Source organism: Aquila chrysaetos, chromosome 1 (genome assembly GCF_900496995.4).
Source record: "Aquila chrysaetos chrysaetos chromosome 1, bAquChr1.4, whole genome shotgun sequence".
In the NCBI taxonomy this organism is placed as follows: Eukaryota; Metazoa; Chordata; class Aves; order Accipitriformes; family Accipitridae; genus Aquila; species Aquila chrysaetos.
Window position 1 is genome coordinate 36741153 of NC_044004.1, and position 14347 is coordinate 36755499.

The 14347-nt window shown below is 39.5% G+C and overlaps 1 protein-coding gene across 13 annotated transcripts in view; it reads right to left on the reverse strand.

The window, feature by feature from the left end:
• The window catches only part of PRIMPOL (primase and DNA directed polymerase), a 21683-nt gene extending 7339 nt beyond the window's left edge, over positions 1-14344 (reverse strand). The window contains exons 1-7 of one of the 13 annotated variants that reach the window (XM_041120878.1): positions 13434-13920; positions 12712-12818; positions 10713-10797; positions 9949-10133; positions 8771-8862; positions 7642-7783; positions 6013-6160 (exon numbers count right to left, since the gene is read on the reverse strand). In XM_041120878.1, coding sequence (XP_040976812.1) covers positions 6013-6160; positions 7642-7783; positions 8771-8862; positions 9949-10133; positions 10713-10734 — 589 coding nt within the window. In that variant the 5' untranslated portion in view covers positions 10735-10797; positions 12712-12818; positions 13434-13920. The other 12 variants (XM_030004724.2, XM_030003880.2, XM_030003969.1 and 9 more) reach the window with 12 other exon arrangements.
• Positions 14345-14347: the final 3 nt, after the last annotated feature.

Genomic DNA, 14347 nt, shown 5'->3' on the forward strand with positions numbered 1-14347 from the left:
GCAGATAATGTCATTTATGAGTCAAGGAAGAACTTACCAGTTCCTGTGCAAACATTTTTCAAAACAGCCAAGACGGAAGTGGTTGGAGTTTGGGGGGGGTTTTAATTCCCTTCTGCACTTTAAAAAAAAAAATCTTTATCTTTTGACCAGCTGTGGCAGGTTGACCCTGGCTGAATGCCAGGTGCCCACCAAAGCCATTCTATCACTCCCCCTCCTCAGCTGGACAGGGGAGAGAAAATATAACAAAGGGCTTGTGGGTCAAGATAAGGACAGGAGAGATCACTCACCAATTACCATCACGGCCAAAACAGACTCAAATTGGGGAAAATCAACTCAATTTATTACCAATCAACCAGAATAGGGTAATGAGAAATAAAACCAGATCTCAGAACACCTTCCCTCCACCCCTCCTTTCTTCCCGGGCACAACTTCACTCCTGGATTCTCTGCCTACTCCCCCCCAGTAGCGCAGGGGGACGGGGAATGGGGTTTACGGTCAGTTCATCACACGTTATTTCTGCCGCTTCATCCTCCTCAGGGGGAGGACTCATCACACTCTTCCCCTGCTCCAGCGTGGGGTCCCACCCATGGGAGACAGTCCTCCACGATCTTCTCCAATCTGGGTCCTTCCCACAGGCTGCAGTTCTTCACGAACCGCTCCAGTGTGGGTCTCTTCCACGGGGTGCAGTCCTTCAGGCACAGACTGCTCCAGCGTGGGTCCCCCATGGGGTCACAAGTCCTGCCAGAAAACCTGCTCCATGGGCTCCTCTCTCCACAGATCCGCAGGTCCTGCCAGGAGCCTGCTCCAGCGCGGGCTTCCCACGGGGTCACAGCCTCCTTCGGGCATCCACCTGCTCCGGCGTGGGGTCCTCCATGGGCTGCAGGTGGATATCTGCTCCACCGTGGACTTCCATGGGCTGCAGGGGGACAGCCTGCCTCACCGTGGTTTTCACCACAGGCTGCAGGGGAATCTCTGCTCCAGCACCTAGAGCATCTCGTCCCCCTCCTTCTTCACTGACCTCCGTGTCTGCAGGGCTGTTTCTCTTACACGTTCTCACTCCTCCAGCTGCCGTTTCTGTCTGTCCGGCAACTTTTTTTCCTTCTTAAAAATGTTATCACAGAGGCGTTACCACTATCACTGATTGGCTTGACCTTGGCTGGTGGTGGGTCCGTCTTAGAGCCGGCTGGCATTGGCTCTCTCTCGGAAACAGGGAAAGCTTCCAGCAGCTTCTCACAGAAGCCACCCCTGTAACCGCCCCCCCGCTACCAAAACCTTGCCACACAAAGCCAATACACCAGCCCAGTGTACAAAATGGTTTAAATACCAGAAAATAAACAGTTGTGCCTATATTAATTGTATCATACAGCCACAATTTCCCCTTTGCAATTTTACTATTGAGAACAGAGAACTGACAAGTGAGATGGCTTGGCAGTCATCTCATTAGAAATAAAGACAACATAACAAAACCAAAACGCATAGGCTGTCACTACAATTTGCCAAACTAAACTCAAAGTCCCAGATAAAAGTGCAAAATTGAAATAAATGTCTTTGGTATCTTTCAAAAGAATTTCTCCTACCCATCACAACACCTGTACCATTGCAGTTACTCAAGCCTCTGACAGACAAGATCTCAAGCTGCTCCCATGCTTGGAGCACAAATGATCTTAACTTAATAATTAACATGAGGAAGGCTTTTGCTTGGAAATTTCTGTGAAGCTGAATTTTCCACTAGAATATCAGAAACTTACTGAACAAGTTCAGTTTGGGCCTTCATGCTAGCTTAGCAGGAACATTTCTGCATATGAACTAGGCTGTTAATAGTAACATCTATTCAAATGCTTAATGTAGGACCACTTTGTTAATGACAGTGATATCAAAAAATAAGTAGTCAAGGTCCTTTATAAAATGTAGTTTGATTTAATATTTCAAGTACCATTTAGTGAAACGCTCTTCAATACCTGAATAAAGCATTCCTATAGCTTTGCTATTACACAACTTATTTTTTTATCCAGTCACAGGTAGTTTTTAATCGTATAGCTGAATATTTTTGCAGTAGTTAATGACAGCAATAAACAAGCTCAGATTTAGGATTCTGAAGAGCTTGTGATTGTCCCTCTCTATTGCTTTCCCTAATTTCACTTTCAGAATGATTAAAAAGGTTTACTTACAGCTTCACAGTGTGTAAGAGTTTGACCAGGGCTTACTCAAACAACAAATTACTTTTACAAAAGTATTTTGTAATGACTTTTCAAACTCCCAGTATTCTAATTCAACTCCCATTGTACCTCCACGCTATGCTAGATGGTAACCAAAGACAGACAAATAAAAACCAAATTACTTGCAGGGAGAAAGAAGAGAAGAGAATAAATACAGATGTGGAAGAAAAAATATGAAGTGGAAGGAATACTGGCAAGGGGGATTCTGAAGTTGTTGGATGAAGCTTCAGTGGGGAACCTGAAAGAGTATGAAATACGGTCCTCCTATGCTACATATCAGCAGAATGACCCAGTGTATCAAGCACCAGTATCACCATCCTCATAATTCATTACAGGACTACAGAGGCACACAAATGATTCATAGTCATAGACAGCGTTTCAACCCTGCGTGTTCAAATATGCATACAGAATTTCTTGGGTTTATAACAATATTTACTCAGGTCTTCAGTTCAGGCAGAAAATAAACTTCAGTTCTGAAACAGGTACATTTCAACTACCATAAAAGTTAAAGTATCTTTAAAAGTCCTGCTTGACCACTTCCTTTTTTGTGTGTGTAATTAAGTTACAAGCACTCTGGTGTCAGAATAGCAAGGGTTCTGTCAGTGAAAAGATTATTTGGGGAGTTAGTTCTTTATCATTCACGCACACCTTTGTTTTCTCTCTTCCCATTTCTTCTAACTGGTCAGATGTGGGAACCAAACCCTGCATTTCACACTTTTGATCCTTGACTGTATTTTGTATTTTTATATTTGGGATTTGTCAGCTGTGTAGATCAATGTAAATTCATCGATGTTCACAGCTTCCCTGTGGACCTACACGATATCCTGTGCTTTCTTACATGAGCTATGAACTCAGACCCTGTATTTTAATTCTAAATAGTAACTAATTCCAAATATTATACACTAAATGTTTTTAATCATACTTAATTTTAAGTCCATGCACTTTGTGCATGACTCCCTGACATAAAATGCTTATGAAACAATATCATCCAAGATGTGAGAGTTCATATCCTAGTTTATCTGAGATAAATACTACTAACTCATATTAAGGTATTTTTTATTAGACAGAACACCACAATGATGAATTAAAAAAAAAGACAACACTTGAAGGTGTCAGAAAAATATATTAACCCTTTTAAGTTTAATATTGGACAAAATCTTTCCGTCATCTCAACGAATATAAGTATTTTCATATAGATTATGTGAAATTACTTTATGAAGTTATCTGCATTTTTAGTTATTTACTACAGCAGAGTATTTTGCAGAAAGTACAAAGCTAATACACTTTAAACCAGGTTTGTCACGCAGGTTACTAAAATGCATTAATGAAAAGTCTAGAGCGTAATATTATTGGTAACATGCATGAATTTAACACTGACATTTACATATCTCAATTAAAAAAAACAAATCTATTTTTACCGTGACTTCAACATCTTGTTGAAAAGGCAAAGGCAGAACATGAATACACAACCTCTAAATATATTTTAAGTCTGACAGTAAACATGTCAAATTCACATCACAGTGGAGACACAGAACACTTAACTAATAGGCTAGAATAAACAGTTCAAGCTTCTACTGAAAGAACTGACTAATGTAATTTAGTTACCAAGATCACAGGCTAAAATTGCTGTCATAGCAAATTATTTACCATCCATATTACTTAAAGAGTTTTATAGTGGCAGAGGAGCATACTTTTGAACTAAAAATTGCAGTAATCCCATTTAAGTCTTTGGGGTTTGTAGTTGTTACCAGTGTCACATAAGAAATAACTGGCTACGTCACGCTTGGGGCTGGCAGCCAGTATTATAAGCATTTGCTTATAACTTTGACAATCTGCTTAGCTTGCCATGTGAGCTACTCCTCAAAAGTTTTAGGGACACAGATTCCACTGCTCCTAAGAATGATAAATAGGTTTTTTGTGTTAAAAAAAGCTGGAAAAAAATTGGTTCTGAGAAATCCCATGGCCTTTGTGTTGGAGTATGGATCTGAATTTTGGCTTGAAGTGATGCTTCGGCCATGGACCACGTGCGTATATTAAAAATATTTTGGGAAAAAAAATTTGTACATGCATGCACACCTACAAGATCCAGCCTCTCCTTACAGTTTCTCTACTCCAGCTGTTCATGCTGACAAGACCGTTCATAGATGATTCCTCAAAGCAACACAAAACACGTGTCAACCCTACACAACTTTGATCCAACAGCACATGTGCTCTCCCCATGAAATAAGTAGACAATTCAAAGGGAAAACAAGATTTTTTCTAATGCTGTACTGGGCTAGAAAGAAGCCCAGCACTGTGTCATTAATGATAGCATCACTGTGCTGTCATTAAGTACTAAAAGCAAAGAGCCCATCTTTCCTGTGTTCTCTACAATCCCCTGCTAGGACATACAGAGTGCACAGTAAGAAGCTGCTTAAAAAGCACAGGAGGTATAAAAAAAGAAGAAATACAGTATAAGCTTTACTCAAGACTGGAATGAGGGAATGTGCAGAGCCAGTAAAAGAGGTAAGGGTGAGAAAGGAAAACAAAGACTGGGCATGAAGACAGACTGTGACCAAGCAGACAGCAGAATAAAAGCGGGACTTGAGTAGGACCAAAATCATGAACGCAAAAGCCTCAATTCTTCCTATTCTACTGCCAGTGGAAACACAGTAACAAAACACATATTTTCTTGCAATCCTGCTGCTGTAGTCACAGTTCCTCCTGAACAGAAACAGCAGAGCTAAATGTCACAAATCTAAATTTCATGCCTTCTAGTAGCCCATGAGATTATTACTATGGTACTATATAATGGCATTTCTGCTTCCTCTTTCTCACCCTATTTGTTTGTTTGAAACAAACACAATAAGGAACAAAGGTTACAAAATCAAACACTCAATTATTAAGAAATAACAAAACCAAGGCTGCAGGTACAATGTTAAATAACCCAAAGTTCTGCATTTGTAGGTTGATACAGATTTTAATTCCACCACTGGACAAGCTGTTTTCCATCAGTTCCTGCTTCAGTCAGACAAAACTCAGCTGATACTCTATTGTGCCCTCATTGTTCAATGTATGTCTATAAGCCTGCTTTACTGCACACCATACAGAATATATATACAAGAAGAAGAAATTATGATTTTCAACATTAACTTTTCTTAATGCTCACTGCTAGCACCTCAGTGCTTCACAAACAGTATTTTAAAAGTACGTTCAAAATACTTCTGTGAAGTGAGGAGGTATTATTATACTTATTTTAAAAATGGAGTCAAGACAAGCCTGAACTGGCAATTCTTTGTGTTGGAGTTGCCATAACCCATGAAATCCCAACTTACATCAACAACTAAAATTTCAGCTTCCTCTTAATTATGTTTATGCACAGGTTGCTTGAAACCATCTTTGTCCTGCCTTTCTGACCCTATGCTGAGCACAAATCAACTGTATTTAGAGCCAATAATTGTAGCTTTTATTGTTAAGACTGACATTAACCTGAAAATTAGGGAGTCATAGTCATACTACAAAACAATTTTCAAGCCAAAAGCCAGGCTTGCCAGTAGTTTCAAAAATAAGACATAAAGGCACAAAAAAAGTTACATTTTTGCACACACAAATGCTAATTATAGAAAAAGGAAGTAGAAGATGAGCTGAGAAATAATGAGGCTTAATGAAACATAAATAGGTAGTCATTTCTGCTGGGAATACATATTTGTTTCCACATATAATTCCATTAAAATAAATATTCAAATGTGAGATGGCACTGTACAAACTCAAAACCTCACCTTTTATCTCTAGGTGTAAGAGAAAAGAACACACTTACCAACATGAATATTATCCTTAAATACAGTCTTCTGGGGTAGAAATATTAAGTGTCGACTAAATTTTTCATCAGTACTGGAATCTAAATTCAAGACATCTTTGGCTGAACAATTTACATCATAAAGTTCTTTTAATTTTTGGCTGACAAGCTGAAATTATAAACATTACATTAATTAGGCTATTTCCTTTAGCATTTTAAATAGTGTTATCTATAAAACCTAACACAAATGCAGATTCTACATCTTTTTTTCAAGTTTTTTTCCTTATTTTGAGCATACAATTAATTTAATTCAAACTGACTCATAACATAGCAAATTGTAACCAAATTTGACATAGACTGTATTTCCTGAAATAAGCAAGTCACTGAATATACTAACAGTGATAACCTGAGCAGATTTTCAGTTTTTCATGTCAAAGTCTAATTTAGTGGGTTTATACTCTGTTTTTTTTCCACCACAAAGCAGTTCACACCCACAGCAACAATGTTTGTAATGGAGGCTTACCTAGAATGGAAGATAGAAGCTATCATGATGCAAAGGGTTGGTACGCTAATTGACTGCTGTGATTTAGGTAATTCATTGGTGTGACCCAATAAACACCAACTAAGCAGAAAACATAAGATGTCTGGCTCTAAAATAGCTCTAAAAACCTTCTATAAGTTAAGCTTGTGATTACTCATGTTTAGGACTGGGACTCAGAACCTAAGGGTCTGGAAGCTTAGGGTTTAAGCATCTCAGATCCCCCCCCAAGCAAATCCAAAGTTCTCTTCTTAACCTGAGGAATCTCTAGATTTCAGAATTGACCCACAATGGAGTAAACCCGCCTGGATTCTGTACCAATTAAGGGTTCTTTACGAAGGAATTACCTCAATCATCTTTTTCTTTCTTTCCTTTCTTGCTTGGGACACATAAGCATCAGAAGTCTCACAAATAAATAGCCACTCACAGAGAGGTTTTATTGGAACAGAAGATACTCTTCTAAAAACCTGCTTTATTTTCCACCTCTGTCATATTGGATTTGCAGTGGAGCTCATTTCACAACCAAATTTGCAATAAAATGGAAATTTGCACTATTTAATAAAATTGATCATTAGCAAAGATATTTGACTTTAGGTACCAAATTGGTAAGGGCAGTCACCTGATGTTCTCTACATCATCAGTTAACTCAACTATACTGAACTGCCATCTGAAGACACCTAAAATCAGGAGGGATTTATCTAAGCCTTGATACATGACTGCACCAGCTAGCAAAGGAAATGAACTGAGGAATATCTGAATGCAACTTTTATTGATGCTACTCTGAAGAATACCTAAACATTTCTTCAGTTTTACAGCTTTGAAGTGGCAGAGCACATAAAACAATCTGCAAAACCAAACTTACCATATCAGTAAACCTACAGTGAATACAAGCATTCCAACAACCATCGTTCTCTATTTTTTCCTTTCATTTAAAGGAGAGAACCTTTGCTTTAATTAAAACAGTACTTTTTACTCCATTAAAAATAACCACTAGGTCTACAATTCTTTTTCATTTTACTACAGAATAATCAAGAAAAAGTAGTAAATACTTTGGTTTCATATTAAAACAACAAATTTGTATTAATCTACAACATGACTTTGCTCCAGTTTACCTCAATTAACTTTGCAACCATACTCTTGCCATCTGCACCAGGATTTGCTGGTTTGTAGAACTCCAAATCAAAATAAAGTTTGCAAGCATCTTTTTCAGGAATTACTTCATAGCAATGCATAAGACTTGTTTTATAACCTTTACTAAGGAAAAACAAAAACAAATCACAACCTCTCATGATAAACATTATACATACTTATCAGTTGCAAACAAGAATCCCGTAAGTCCTAAATATTCTTTTATTTTTCAATCAACCACCTGTATTAAAAAAAGTAGCAACCCTATAATGCTTTGAAAAATTTGTAACTAACTTTAGCATCAAATATCAACAAAGATATTTGTCTGGCCTCAAATTTAAGTTTGTAAAGTATTCTCCTCCCCTTGCCCAAGTCTTACAGTACATACTGTCAACAGAAATGCTGTTGAGAATTTAAGGAATGATGGAAACTACTGTAAAAAAATTAATAAGTTACCAGTCATATGTCTTAAGCACTAAAAATGAGATTACAGACTTTTTTCCAACTAAATTAAAAATTGATCTCATTTTCAAATTGAGAAAAAAAATCAAGCTTACTTTTCATATAAAAATTGACTCTTAGACCTCCTTCACTTCATAACCAAATGTTTTATTGTAAAACAAAAAATTGGGAAAAAAGTTCAGTGCATAATCAAATTGTCAATACTTGAAACTACATCACGCAAATACAAAACCATAAATTGGTAACCGGACATTTATACTAATGCCTATTTAAACTGATGTATGACGACTCATAGAAATATGTTTGTGTCACATGTTGGTATGATCCCCTGAGGAAAGCCGACAGCAAAAAGCAAATCTACTGCTATTAGATTTAAGTTCAGTAAACAGGGTCCTTAATTCACAGGAAATAATGGCAGTCCGCAACTCAGAAGAAAGTTGAAACGTGCTATAGAATAGATTGGTTTGTTCTTATGAAGATTATCCCCACAGCCAAGATCAAACATCAGGCAACCCATTACAGCTCTGTGCTAGTCAGAGCAACAGATAGCTACTGGGGATAGCTATCCAGTAACAGTGATTACTAGATAATAGTATATCCAGTATACTACAATCTTATGGTAACATATAGGGTACCTTTTCAAATACTCACGTGTAATAAAACCAAAGCTCTTTATATGTTGTCACAAGGTAAAACCTTTGTCCACTTTGTGTGTTCTTTTCCAAGGCAAATACATGAACATCCTTTTTAAATAAAAACATTTAAGTTTTTTTATTCAAAGAACCAGTTAAAGTCTTCAGAAGTTCCTATTTGACATCAGTTTCTTTGGTCAAAGGTTAGTAAATACTAGAAAACTGTAAGTAGATCACTTATCCTTTTTCAAGCTAAGTAGCATCTGTTTTTAATTAAGAACATCATTCTGATTTCAGTTACATGAATAAAAATTTGAAGCTTTTTTCTTTGCTGTGCATTAATGTAAACTGTTCTCTCTGTAAAGTCTTCTCTTTTCTGATCAGTGGCAAGTCCATCTAACAGGAGGAGGAACAATATCCTGAAAGGAAAAGCCTCATGGACATGATAGCAGCATATGGCTTTACAGCAAATACTCTTTAGACTCTACGCTATTTAAATCAAAAAACGGAAATCTGAAGAGAAAACACAAAAACCCCTACTGCCAAGCCAGTGAGAGTGAATTTTGGAAAACAGATTGTCAGGATTACTTAAACACTTAAAATGGCACGGAGAAGAAGCCGGTACTTTCTTCAAAAGCAGCAATCGATTTGAAGACTATTAAACTGAAAACAGAGGATACATTTTGCATAACATTTATTTGGCTCATCACTTCTTATCATCAGAACTTGTTACTCTGATGCCATTGGAGAGTTGTATTGTTTTTATTTTGTCTCTGTCTCCTGTTTCTCTCTTTTTCTTCCTCAGTTTTTTTCCTCCTCTCTCTTCCTACTCAACTCTCACTACCTTCCCATTCTCCTGCCAACTCTGACAGCTTGCTCATCTTCAGAAGGAACAAATCTATCACTACAATGTTACCAAAAAGCACTTTTACTGTTAGAGGTTAACATCACATATCAATTCCTATGTTAGAACTAGTACTTCTTAGACCTACCTCCAGTGTAGCATGATCTCCTACAAAGACAAAAAAAAATAAAAAACACTTGCTGTTTCAGGATTGGGAAGAAGGGAAAAAAAAAAGAAAGAAAAAAAAAGATCTTGCAATCTGATAAAGATTTTACTGTCAACCAAGCTTTTACGTGAAGTTCAACCTTGAAAGTACCTAAAGAGTAGAGACATTCACCTAACAAATAATTTACCTCTTTGCAGGTTTTTACATAATCAAAAGCTTCAGCCTGCCGACAAAATATTTTCCAAACAGAGGATGGCAGAAAGGGTTTGGACAGTTTTGGTCTATAAACTGGAGGAAGAGGGTTTCTTTCATAGCGAGACGCTAGTTCTTCCACTTTCTTCAGTCTTTCTTCCCATTTTCTCTTCATTTGTCCTAAAGCAATTACAAGTAGTCAAATCAGTATCAATTTCTGTTTGTGACTCAATTTTAATATACGCTGTACTCATCACTCCTTTTGATTCCAGTTTTGTTGAGCGTACTTTATTTATTAACTGAGAGTACCCAATATTCCAAATCAACACCTAACCTTACTATGATACTCATTTTAACAAGATCTTCCTATTAATACTATCAAAGATAAACACAACAGAATAGACACAATAAGGGAAGGCCTAGGAAGTTTCACTTTTGTTTACAGAATGGTATTACATTCCTCCTCAAACTGTTGTAACTAGCCACACAACATTAGTAAGGAGTGAAAAAATACTATTATTTCTGCTTTATGGCTGGAGAGACAAATGAGATCATCAATTTGTATGGGTGGTACTGCACTTGAGTTCCTGAGAAAAATTAAGATTTCAGTGACTCTAGCTCTGAGCTCTATATCTCAAAGAATTGAAATCCAAAATGAGGGCTCCATTGTCTACTGCCAACCTTTGGTATTGATCAGTAATAATTTCACCTGCTTTAAAATCTCACGTACTTTCTTGCAAACAAAGATAGCAATCTTATCTCTTTTCGAGAAATAGCACATGATGCAGTAATGCTTGCTATCTTGCAACCTTTAAACTTCTAGTTACATAAAGTAATCCAAATGCTACAAAGTAATGTAGTAAAGCATAAACACACATTAACATAATTATTTGTAAGTTTAATCAACTTTTTTCTGGGAAAATTCATTGCCCCTCTGAACACCTGTGAATTGGTAAAGAGCATTGCTAAGAAACTGTGAAACAGAGGAAGGGGGTCAATAAGTAACAAAGATGAAGGTGCACCTTTTTGTTCTGCCTGGCATAACCATTTGGTTCTTGTAACAACCTCCCAATTGCAATAAAAGACAAAAATTAAACTGACTATACTTAAAAGTATTCAAACCTTTAACGAGCTGGATCCACAAGGTGACTTTAAGCATTTAAAAATTCCTGTGGGCCCCAAAGCCCAAATTTTAGATTCTCTGAATCCTCCTCTCAAGTTTTCCACAGTAAAGGTTCCTGGACACCTACATTTCTGCCCATGGTACACCTCGGCCTGCCTGTGTTTTGATAGTTTAGTGCCTATGACAAGCCTCATAACAGAATGTTTTTTCCTCTTACAGGGGTCTGTCATGGTTTAACCCCAGCCAGTAACTAAGCACCACACAGCTGCCCATTCACTTCCCCCCCACCCAGTGGGATGGGGGAGAGAACCAGAAGGAAAAAGGTAAAACTTGTGGGTTGAGATAAGAACGGTTTAATAGAACAGAAAGGAAGAAACTAATAATGATAATAATAACAATATTAAAATGACAATACCAATACAAGGATTGGAATATACAAAACAAGTGATGCACAGTGCAATTGCTCACCACTTGCCGACTGATGCCCAGTTAGTTCCCGAGCAGCGATCCCCCCACCCCCACTGCCCCCAGTTTACATACTGGGCATGATGTCAGATGGTATGGAATATCCCTTTGGCCAGTTTGGGTCAGCTGTCCTGGCTGTGTCCCCTCCCAACTTCTTGTGCCCCTCCAGCCTTCCTGCTGGCTGGGCATGAGAAGCTGAAAAATCCTTGACTTAGTCTAAACACTACTTAGCAAAACCTGAAAACATCAGTGTGTTATCAACATTCTTCTCATACTGAATCCAAGACATAACACTATACCAGCTATGAGAAAGAAAATTAACTCTATCCCAGCCGAAACCAGGACAGGGTCAAACGTATTATCTTTATAGACCTTGTCAGTCTCCTGAGCTGTGAATTTCCTCCACTGCCTTCCTTTTCATGCAAGTAGTTTATTCCTTGGGATTGAAAAGTGAAATTATAGACAGCAATCGGCATTTCTCAGAAGTGTTAGCAGAACCCTCAGTTTCATTTTGATGCTGTTGGCTCTGCTGTAAATTAATTGGGTGCAAAAGACATTCCCTACATCAGCACTTTCCCACAAGGTGACCATTTAAAAGAAGGGAAGCAAAGGAGAATTGCCATAATTCTCTACTCATTTTAAACTTCTTAGTTAGATTTTTGCAGAAACACAGTTAGGAGGATATCTGAACCTGGGAGAAGGTTGATGAGCCTTACTTGAAACTGAGATCTATCACTGCTCTTGCCATCCAAACACTTGGATTCTCAGCAGTCCAACATGTCAGGTCTTTTCAAGGTTACTTCAGTTCCTGTATCAACTATACCTAATACAACACATCTATTTAGAGCACATACAATTTACACTTATAGACTAGGTGTAACTACAGACTAGCCTTCTGAGTTTACTGGGAAATTCCCACTTCATCCTCCTCTCTTCTGTCCCACCAGAAGTAAGGGGAGTACTTATTTTTATTTTACTTGCCAGAAAGAAATTTTGTCACCAACACGTTTGGACTTCAGTGTTTTTGACTCAGCAGGATGATACCATGAAGACCCTGGGAATATGTATCTCCCAAGAGATGGCTTAAAGAACTTCTATTTCATTTTCCCCTTTTGATGGAAGACTACTTTTTTCAGTGATAAGGGTAGTGGACATCTTGTATATTTATACCTTAGATGGCTGGGGAGTTCTGGGGGTTGGTTGTTGTTTTTTTTTTTTTTTTTTTTTTTAGAAGAAATGGACTCGTCATTTCCGAAATGGCAGTTTTCTCCCTCATGCTACAGGGGAAAGACAAACACAAAGGCCTGATTTTATCATGTATGTCCTTACATTTTAGTAAAAACAAAAAACCCCCCATGCTCAAAAATCTGTAACAATTATGAGAAAACACACTACCCACACCTGCTGAGAAATGAAGCTTAGACATGCAAATCAACTGCTACGCAAAATAACGTGATTACATTGGCTTCCTGGTCAGCGTGTATCATGCAACATAGCTCTATGGCAGAATTCACGCTCCTCATCACTAATAAATGCATGAGATTTTCTCCCAGCTACTGATTCAGCCTTGGAAGAACATATTCAATAACTTTCTCCCTAGTGCTAAATTTCTTAACGTTAGTGAAAATTAGCTTAGTCATCCTTGTGTTGAGCTGAACTGTGGCATACTGACAAACACTACTCATCTTCCCTCAACAATAACAAGGAGCATGAAACTTTCATCTTGCGCTGCTAATAGGAGATGTGAGGAATTTTGTGCAAAATGCAGGCTATTAGACTTCGAAAAGTAGGCTAGTGCCTGTTGTGAGAAGCTGGAAAACTTAGTTTCTAATGTTAAACTTACTCTGACTCCTGCTACCGAAGGTCAGTGTAGAAATATGAGACTACCTGACCTGAAAGTTGACGACGAAGCTGAAACCAGCCCTTGGCTCCAGAGAGCTGCTGTGTAAGGCTGAGCGGCAGGGCAGCGGGACGCTAGTAGGCAGGTATATTCGGACTACATTCGTCGCTCGTCTGCACGGCTTCCGAGCTTTCATCAGGCAGCGGTGGGAGATAAACCCGGCCTTAAGAGGAAGGTCCTGCTCTGATACAGTCCAGTGCACCCGCGCTTACCTAGCTCGCTGAAATCTGAAAGATCGCCTCTCATTTGGTAATCATCCCCGCAAATTACTTAAGATGGCGACTATCTTTACACCCCACCGCTCTGACAGAAAGGTAAGCTTTTTCAGCGCGCAGAGGAACTAAAAGAGAAGACAAAAACCAACAGGGTTTGGGCTACACGAAGCCAAACGTAACGGCATTAAGGGCAACGTAACGCGCCGCTCTCGGGCAGCCGTTAACCGTCCACAGCATTCAAACCCCGTAAGGCTCGCGCGGCGGTAACCGGGCCCTAACGGCAGCCGAAGGGCGCGGTGGCTTATGTCTCCCCCGCGTGACAGAGCACGCCCGAGGGGCCCGGCCCGCTGCGGCAAGCCCCGCGCTAGGAAGACGGGGACCGGCGGGCGTAACGGCACCGCGGCGCCCGGAAGGCCGCGGGGAGAGGAGGGCAAGGCAAGGGCGTCCACCCCGTGTGCCTCCTCGGCCGTGGCGCTCGGCTCGGCCTCACGCCGCCTCCCTCCCCTCAGGGGCGGGAGCCGCCTGCAGCACGGCGGGGAACGGCCTCGGGGGGGCTACGGGGAAGAAGGCAGACCCCGCCGACACCGACTCACCGCCACGGCCCGCGCGCTGCCGCCGTTGGCGTTTGAACTACGTGCCGCCTGGACTATGTGCCGTTGGGGCGGGCACCGCCGCTCCGCGCGGGGAGGAG